The 9,888-nt window shown below is 38.8% G+C and overlaps 1 protein-coding gene across 1 annotated transcript; it reads left to right on the forward strand.

Annotated features, from left to right (window-relative positions):
- Positions 1 to 7,580: 7,580 nt before the first annotated feature.
- On the forward strand, positions 7,581 to 8,519 carry LOC126074036 (olfactory receptor 7D4-like). The gene has a single exon (XM_049881381.1). It carries the CDS (start codon positions 7,581 to 7,583, stop codon positions 8,517 to 8,519), a length of 939 nt encoding a protein of 312 aa, XP_049737338.1.
- Positions 8,520 to 9,888: the final 1,369 nt, after the last annotated feature.

Genomic DNA, 9,888 nt, shown 5'->3' on the forward strand with positions numbered 1-9,888 from the left:
AAGCAAGTTTCAGAGTCTCTTCTGACATCCATTTTGGAATTTTCTTTGTTTCCTCTCTTTTTAATGACCTCTTGCTTTCTTCATGTATGATGTCCTCGATGGCATTCCACAACTTGTCTGCTCTTTAATCATTTGTGTTCAACTCGTCAAATCTATTGCTGAGATTGTCTCTAAATTTGGGAGGAATATGTTCAAGGTTGTACTTTTGCTCTCGTGGACTTGTTCTGGTTTTCTACGGTTTCAACCTGAACTTGTATACGAGCAATTGATAGTCTGTTCCATATTCGGTCCCTGGCCTTGTTGTGACTGATGATATTTTTTCAGTCGACTCTTTCCACAGAGGTAGTTGATTTGATTCCTGTGTATTCCGGCTCATAAGGTCCATGTGTTAGTTGGTGAAAAAAAAGGATATTTGCAATAAAGAAGTTGTTGGTGTTGCAAAAGTCCATCATGTGATCTCTGGAATTGTTTCTATCATCAAGGCCGTATTTTCCAGACACCAGTTATTTTTCTTTGTTTCCGACGTTCATATTCCAATTATCAGTAATCATCAATGCATCCTGATTGCACATTTGATCAATTTTAGACTTCAGAAGTTGGTAAAAATCTTTAATTTCTTCATCTTTGGCCTTAGTGGTTGATGCATAAGTTTGAATAATAGTCACATTAACTGGTCTTCCTTGTAGGCTTATGGATGTTATTCTATCACTGACAGCATTGCACTTCAGGATAGATCTTGAAATGCTCTTTTTGATGATTAATGCAATGCCGTTTCTCTTCAACTTGTCGTTCCCAAAAGTAGACTGCATGATTGTCCAATTCAAAATGGCCAATACCAGTCCATTTCAGCTGACTATTGTCTAGTATATTGATGTTTCTACCTGCCATTTCTTTTTTGACTATTTCCAATTTTCCTTGATTGGTACTTTGGACATTTTAGGTTCCAATTATTAATGGACGTTTGCAGCTGTTTCTTCCATTTTGAGTCATGCCGCATCAGCAAATGAAGGTCCTGAAAGCTTGGCTCCATCTATGTCATTAATGTTGACTCTACTTTGAGGAGGTAGCTCTTCCTCTGTAATGTTTTGAGTGGCTTCCAACCTGAGGGACTCAACTTCTGGGACTGTATCAGACAATGCTCCGCTGCTATTCAAAAGGTTTTCAGTGGCTAATTCTTTTCCGAAGTAGACCACCGGGCCCTTTTTCCTAGTCTCCCTCAGTCTGGAAGCTCAGCTGAAATGTGTCTGCTATGTGTGACCCTGTTGGTATTTGAAAACTGGTAACAGAGCTTCCAGCATCACAGCAACAGGCATGCTCCCACAGTATGGCAAACTGACAGACACTTGAGGGTTTATAATGATAGAAATAATAAAAAAGATAAAATAACAGATTTGGTGAGAATGTGTAGATATTTCTGGTGGCAATATAAAATGGAAAAACTCTCCTTATGAGTTGGGTCCAGAGTTGAGGAAATCTGAAGCACAAACTCCCCAGGTGGGTTACTGGAGGTGATGTTATGTTGGGCCATTTATGCTTCCACTGCTTGATTTCTGGACCCAGGTATTCTACACTTTTTGAAAACAGAATACTATGATTGTCATTAATTTACAGTATATACTAAATGAAATCCAAACTCATTGACATCAAGTCGATTCCAACTGATAGTGACCCTATAGGACAGAATGGAACTGTCGCATAGGGCTTCAGAGGTTGTAATCTTTACAGAAGCAGACTGACACATTTTTCTTCTGCAGAAAGGCTGATGGGTTAGAATCACCAACCTTTTGATTAGCAGCTGATGTCTTAACCACTGTATCACCAGGGCTTCTTCAGTGTATATACCATCTGGAAAATTATGTAGTCATAACTGCCTGTGTATTCAAATGTTGTGCTATATATGATGATTACCTTTGTAATTAATTATCTTCCCATACAACCACTGTTTTTTGTTTTTTTTAATTCTTCTGAACTTCAAATTCACTTTAGGCTATACTTTGCCTCTTTCCTTCCCTTTTCTTACAAACTTTTGCAAAACAGGTCTATATCCGCCGCCTACTTTTCTTCAATACTCAATCACTCTTTAGCCACTGCACCTGAATTATTTCTAACCCTGCCTCTTTATTTAGAGAGCCAGGAAATAAATGGAGCACTCTCTAAGATCAACAAAGTTTTCATGTCACTAAGTGCATATCAAGGGGTATTTTTCAGTCCTTGTCTTCTTAGTTCTTTAACAGCATTAAAACTATTGACCAGCTTGCCTTTCTTCGGGTAGAACCCGTTTGCCTCCATAACCTTGAGGACACCAAGTGTTCCATAAAATTGCCAAATATTCTTTAAGGTAAACACTTCCCAGTGTGGGATTTCACTCTAAGAAAGACGGCTCCTAGGTTTGGTTCCTTGTAGCAGTTAACTTTCCTTAAAGGACAGCTTGTTACTTTAAAATGAAACTAAAAACAGAAGAATTTCTCCTTGGAGGAAAAAATCCATCTCAGAAACCCCTCCCCGCCCCTCCCCCCATTGCTGTCTACAAAGAGACAAAACTGGCAGAAAAATGTTTGGTTTTTTTTTTTTTTTTTGACATTGGCTGCTAACCCAAAGGGCGAATCCACCAACTGCTCCTTGGAAACCCTCTCGGGCAACACCACTCTGTCCTATAAGGTCACTAGGAGTTGGAATCGACTTGAAGGCAATGGGTTTTTTTTTTTTTGTACCCCTGGGAGGTGAATTATTTAGAAAGTAAGGGGAGAATAGGACAATTTTTTTAATGAAGAGCTCTGAGAGTCAACCCAGGAGACTCAGCAAACTCTAAACATCTCGTCATTGTCCCTCACCGTGTGAATATTTGACCCCAGCCTTGGTGAAAACCAAATTTGGCTTGTCAGAGACAGACAATGGAGAAGAGAAACTGGTTCAGTGACACCATTAGAAAGAGTTAGTGTGTTCCCTTCAGGGCTGGTGGAGTAAGAAGGAAAAGAGGAACAAAAGTATGTACTGGGCCTCATCTCTCTGGTAAGGATACTGAAACCTTCCATATTTGCTTAGGAATGTGAGCTCCCTGTCCCTTGAATGCACTTTACTTTCCACTGTAGCCAGTCTTTTCCAGCTCTCATTCTGTTTCTTCTTTGTCTTTCTGTAATCTAGAACCTCTGTCCAAGAAGAGTTGGAAAGGGCCATTTCTTTTCTTTTTTTTTTTTTTTTTGTAGCTATAGACTTTATTAGTTTATTATCTTTTGTCTACTCCTGTCCCCAATTTTTCTTAAAAGTTAAACTGTCAAAATTCTGAAAGAAGAAAGAAACTGTTGAAAGTGCTAGAATGGGATCAGTTGCAGCTTTAACATTTTTTCTGTTTTTTTGTAATTTTGAGTTTGCAACAGCCCTTCCTTCCTCCCTTGATGGTTTGAAAGATTCCTTTTTCAGCTAGCTATGGCACCACAGTGTATAACAAAAAAAGTGTTAGAAGAACTTTTATGACAAGAGAATCTTTTTTGTTCCTTTTTGACATTAGCAACTGAGGTTGTTACTAAGAAGCACTGGGAGAAAAGGGAAAGATGATAGATGATCAACACTTACTTGTGCAAAGGGGGAAATACGCAATGTCATTCATTTTTATTGACCTAGGGGGACTCTTCAGGGTACAGCAGCTAGAAGAATAACATGGTCCCAGAGATGGAGTGGGAATCAAGGAACTTCCTCCCCAACATGAATATTGACACATGGTCTCCAAGAAGATTCTAGCCTTCTGATAGCTTTCTCTGACATTCTCATGTCTAGAGAGTTCATATAATTCAGATAAGCATTCTTGATATTAATTTTCTGCCATATGCTCAGGGTAGGGATTGCTAAATTCATTGAATAAGAATACAGGACACCCATTTAAATTTGAATTTCAGATAATACTTTTTATTTTTAATATAACTATGTCCCATGCAATATTGCATGTCACATGTAATATTTATACTAAAATAATATTCATTGTTTATCTGAAGCTTAACTGGGTGTCCTGAATTTTGTCTGGTTCAAGGGCTCTTTCAATTTGTTTATGTAGAATTTTTTAAAATTTTTTATTGTGCTTTAAGTGAAAGTTTACAAATCGATTCAGTCTCTCATACAAAAATTTATATACACCTTGCTATATAATACTAGTTGCTCTCCCCCTAATAAGACAGCACACTCTTTCCCTCCACTCTATTTTCATGTCCATTCGGCCAGTTTCTGACCCTCCCCTGCCCTCTCATCTCCCCTCCAGACAGGAGTTGCCCACATAGTCTCATGTGTCTACTTGATCCAAGAAGCTCACTCTTCACCAGTAGCATTTTCTATCCCACAGCCCAGTCCAATCCCTGTCTGAAGAGTTGGCTTTGGGAATGGTTCCTGTCTTGGGCTAACAGAAGGTTTGGGGACCATGACCTCTGGCGTCCTTCTAGTCCAGTCAGACCACTAAGTCTGGTCTTTTTGCGAAAATTTGAGGTCTGCATCTCATTGCTCCCCTGCTCCTAAGGGCTTTCTGTTGTGTTCCCTGTCAGGTCAGTCATTGGTTGTAGCCAGGCACCATCTAGTTCTTCCGGTCTGAGGCTGATATAAGCTCTGGTGTTTGTGGCCCTTTCTGTCTCTTGGGCTTATAATTACCTTGTGTCTTTGGTGGTCTTCATTCTCCTTTGCTCCAGGTGGGTTGAGAAAAATTGGTGCATCTTAGATGGCTGCTTGCTAGCATTTAAGACCCCCGAAGGGAAATGGCCATTTCTTGAATGGGTAATTTTTCCAAAGAAACTCGGACTCAAGCAGTTATGACATTTTATCTTATCTCTCTCATCAAACATCACTTCTCTTCTCTCTTCTATAAATTAAAGATTGCTGTAATTTATCTATTACCTGTTCAAAGAAAATCTACTATAAGGGAAGTATTGTTTTGTTCCTAAAGTGTTTGGGTTTTTCTATATATTCCCTAAGCATTTTTCCTCCAAATGGAAATTTACTGATTTTTAAATATTTGTTGAATGCACTGCCAATTTACTGATAGCACTTAAAAGTTCTATTTTTATGTTATTTCTCCTCAGTGTCCTCAATATCATCTGTAAATAGTAAAATTATTTTTGAGGTTTTAATACTCAGACTTATTTCATTTCTCATCTTAAGTGATACAGGAGAATGACTAAAGTGGAATTAGATTTCCTTGGCTTATTCATGAATTTAGCACAAATATTTTAGTGTTTTAATAGAGATTATCCTGTTGTCTGTGGTTTAAAAACAGCCATTCTATATTGGGTTAAGGGAATGGTGAGAAAACAAAGTCACAACCTCTGACACAGAAGTAAACATAAAAGTACCCATGTAAGAGACACATCAATGAGTAGTTCTGCATGCTCTATTTGTGGGAGTCATAAGCTCAGTCCTTCCTATCTGTCATTCTCTGTTCTTCATCTCACTGGTCTCTCAAATCCCTTCCGTTACCAAGCTCACTGCCCCACAGGGAATTAACCTTCTATTCTCTCAGTCTATTGTGCTTTCCCTTTTCTTACTTCCTATGAATAACAATTACCTATTCTTCCTCTGTCAATTCAAAGAATCCTATTTCAGAGAAAATCTTTCCTACTCATAGGAAAAAAAGAAATTTTTTTTTTTTTTACTCATAGACCCAGACTAAATTATATACCCACAATGTTTTTTTTTTCTCTTTTTAATTAATTTCCATATTTTATGCATGAATAATACTATTTTTCTTTTTTGGAAATTTTCAAATCTTAAGTTTGACTTAAGTTTGGAAACCCTGGTGGCGTAGTGGTTAAGTACTCAGGCTGCTGACCAATGGGTCAGCAGTTCGAATTTGCCAGGCGCTCCTTGGAAACTCCATGGGGCAGTTCTACTCTGTCCTATAGGGTCTCCATGAATTGGAATCAACTCGAAGGCACTGGGTTTGGTTTTGGTTTTTTAAGTTTGACTTTTTGACTTAAGTTTAAATTTTCATATCTTAAGTTTGACTTTTAGTTTTCTTTGGTATAATTGCTGTATAGAAGTTTTTGATATTTTAATCTAGTTTATCCATCCTATACTTTGTAATAAACTCCACTGATTTTAGTGCAACACATCCTTCTTCAAGAGCATGTACACATGAGTACACACATACTTTGTATTTCATTTCAATGGTTGTGCTCTTCTATTTCCTCCTCTTATTTACAGAGTCCACTTGGCCTTTCCCTTTCTTGGAAGAATCCATTTGGCAGGTGGTTTCTGCAATAAGGAGCCATAGGGATCTTCACTAATTGGAAGAGCTTCATGGAGATCAAAAGAGGTAACAGACCTGTTTTGTTTATACTTATCACAATTCCATCCTTGCTTTATGGCTGCCATAGTTTAAAGGAGCTATTGATAATTGATGGACATGCAAGGCAGGTTTATTGTGATAGTGAACAAAAAAAAAAAACAGAAGCTCACAATTATCAGGTGCCTGCTCTATATCACAGGCACACCACTAGAAAAATGACATGCATCATCTCATTCAATTCACTCATCGATCTCATTATGTCGGGAATATTTAGCACTCTCATTTGAGAAGGTGGTATCTGCAGTTAAGAGAGATTAAGTAATTTTCTCATGGTCACATAAGATAGTAAGTTGGTAAAGCCAAAATTCTATTCCGGGCAGTATGATTCAAACCCTCATTTTTGAAATCACAGCTTTATACTGTAGCTTTGGAGAATTATGTATCTAAAATAGTTATCATAAAAAGAACAGATTAATAATAATAATGAAGAAGCCAAGCCCAAGCCCATTGCCGTCGATAATAAAAAAAAAAAAAAAAAGATAATAGCTATTACTAATTAGAAGCCCTGGTACCACAGCGGCTAAACACTCTAGTGTTAACCAGAAGGTAAGCGGTTTGAATCTACCAGCAACTCCACAGGAAGAAGATGTGGCAGTCTTCTTCCTTAAGGGTACCAGACCTGGAAACATGGTAGGGCAGTTCTACTTTGTCTTATAGAGTTGTTTTTGTTAGAATCAACTCAACAGCAATGGGTTTGGATTTTTTAGGGGGGGCGGGGGTTATTTTTAAAACAGATCCTCCTGTTCACAAAGGCATTTCTAAACCTTGCAAAGAAGGTAATAGCAATAACCAGATTTTTTAAAAAAGAAAAAAAATAAGGCACAAAAAGTTAACTGTTACATCAGTAGGATGTGACAGGTCACATTTAAGACATGGATTTTCAGCTCAGATGACCTTTAATCACTAACATAGAGTTACCAGAATGGAGGAGGCATGGAGATTATCAGGGAAAAGATCATACTTGGGAGTTCACATTACATGTTTCCAATTAGCTTGAAAATTGGTTTATGAGTATAGATTCAAATAGGATAATTAGAACCAGTGAATAGAAGCTAAAAAGAGAAATTTCTGCTGAATTAAAGTGTCTGAATAATTATATATGTTTAAAATGAAAAGGGCTACCTGTAACTGAGAGTCACAGTCAATGGAAGGACTTAATAACAAAATGCAGGTGGTACTGTAAAGGTGATGACTAGCTGAGATGCCATTTGGCAGTTCATTGAATGTTGCTCTTACCTTCTCCAGCCTACACACTAAATACATGGAAGCAGAAAACCAAACAAAATTTTCAGAATTCCTCCTGCTGGGCCTCTCAGAGGATCCTGAACTTCAGCCCCTCTTCTTTGCACTCTTCCTGTCTATGTACCTGGTCGCTGTGCTTGGGAACCTACTCATCATACTGGCGGTTACCTCTGACCCTCACCTCCACACCCCCATGTACTTCTTCCTCTCCAACCTGCCCTTTGTTGACATCTGTTTCGTTACTACCACGGTCCCAAAGATGCTGGTGAACATCCAGACACAGAACAAAGACATTTCGTACATAGGATGCCTCATTCAGGTGTATTTCTTCATGATTTTTGCTGGAGTGGACAATTTCCTCCTGACCATGATGGCCTATGACCGATTTGTGGCCATCTGTCGCCCCCTGCACTATACAGTCATCATGAGCCCCCAGTTCTGTGTCTTGTTGGTTCTGGTGTCTTGGGTCATCTTTTTCTGGGTCTCCCTGCTTCATATTGTCTTGATCACACGGCTGAACTTCTGTACAGACACTGAAATACCACATTTTTTCTGTGAACTGACTCAGATTATCAAAGTGGCCTGTTCTGATACCCACATCAATTATGTCTTCTTGTATGTGTTGACTGCCCTGCTGGGTGTGTTTCCCCTCTCCGGGATCCTCTTCTCTTACTCTCAGATTGTCTCCTCCTTAATGAAGATGTCCTCTGCTGGGGGCAAGTATAAGGCATTTTCCACCTGTGGGTCTCACCTATCCGTGGTTTCTTTGTTCTATGGGACAGGTCTTGGGGTTTTCCTCAGTTCTGCTGTGACCCATTCTTCCCAGAGAAGCTCTATTGCCTCAGTGATGTACACTGTGGTCACGCCCATGCTGAACCCCTTCATATACAGCCTAAGGAATAAGGATGTGAAGGGAGCCCTGGGAAGGCTTCTCTGTAGAGCAGCTTTTTGTCCATGATGATGGCCACTGGCCTCAGGGCTAAATGGGCTTCACAGTCCCCAAAGCCAAATATCATGAATTTAAATATCCCGATTTTTTTTTCTTCCTCAGAAAACATGCACCGTTTCTTCCAATCCCAAAGCAACTATAATTGGCCTTCTACTTGTTATTGTACCGTTTTGACTTAGTAATTTTTTTTTTTGACTCTTCTTTCCTATGTGCTGTCCATAAAGTTCTTTCTTTGGTCAGCTTTCTTAGAGCCATTCCTAGAAAATCCAACCTTAGATTGACATCATTAATCTTGTTAAGTTTAGACATGATTTTCCCAAAAGTTAATCTCTCAACCATTGATGCATTTCACCTTCATTTGGTTATGTGTGTGTTTTTCCCTGAGCAAAATAAAACCAAAATCATACAACAGTCATCACAAACTGCTTTCCCCATCTGGACTGTCCTTACTGCTTTACACATATGATTTCATTTAACCATGGCAATATTTCTTTGAGATATATTCTCATTCACCCCCTTTTTCAGAGAAGAGTCTGAGATTGGGATGGTTTCAAACTGGAAACCATACTTTGCTATCCTACTTTGTATAAGAACAATGATGTGGTTTTCAAGTTCAAGGGTGGTAATCTAGATTTGATAGATGGTTTTTGCAGATGATTCATAGTAATATACTGCCTTGGATAACCTGAGATGTTGATTCATTCTCTGTGGTCCTTTCTTGGTTCTTTTCTTCCTTCTTTTCCCCTTTCTTTCTTCCTTACTTTCTCCAATTCCTTATTTTCTTTTACCTTTATGTCTCATCATTGCAGTTTTTAGATATACTCCCCAAGATAGTAAAACAATGTAGTATTGAATACAGTGGAATAAGAGTTGTTCCCACAAGTGGTTTAATTTTCTGGGACTCTCTGGAGGTGTCATCAGGAAAGGTAGTTACACACTTGTGGAATGCATTCAGATATTCATTTTTTGAGAAGAATATTGGTAGAATTGAGTCCGGCCAGTGATTGGTGGAGTAGTAGATGCTCCTATCACATTCCCTGGGGTCCTCTCACCATCTCTATTGTACCCCAGTCTGACTGCCTATGGACAGCACCAGCTGGAACCTACTTTGCCAAATGCATAGTAGCAAATGTGATCTGTAATTATTTATTTCTGGGGTAGCCTTCACTGAGAGGTGTGGGATTTACCTCTTTACTTGGGGGTAATTCTTAGATGTGGGTTTTGCACATTTTCCAAAATCTCCCCACAGGTTGAAAATTCTGCTCACTCACTGTGGTAGCTGACTTAATGCACACTTTACTGGATGTATTTTCTTTCCTGTGTCACTTCTCCACTCTCCCATACATATTCCTTGCTCCTTCAAGTAAATTGCTTGCAC

Source organism: Elephas maximus, chromosome 3 (genome assembly GCF_024166365.1).
Source record: "Elephas maximus indicus isolate mEleMax1 chromosome 3, mEleMax1 primary haplotype, whole genome shotgun sequence".
In the NCBI taxonomy this organism is placed as follows: domain Eukaryota; kingdom Metazoa; phylum Chordata; class Mammalia; order Proboscidea; family Elephantidae; genus Elephas; species Elephas maximus.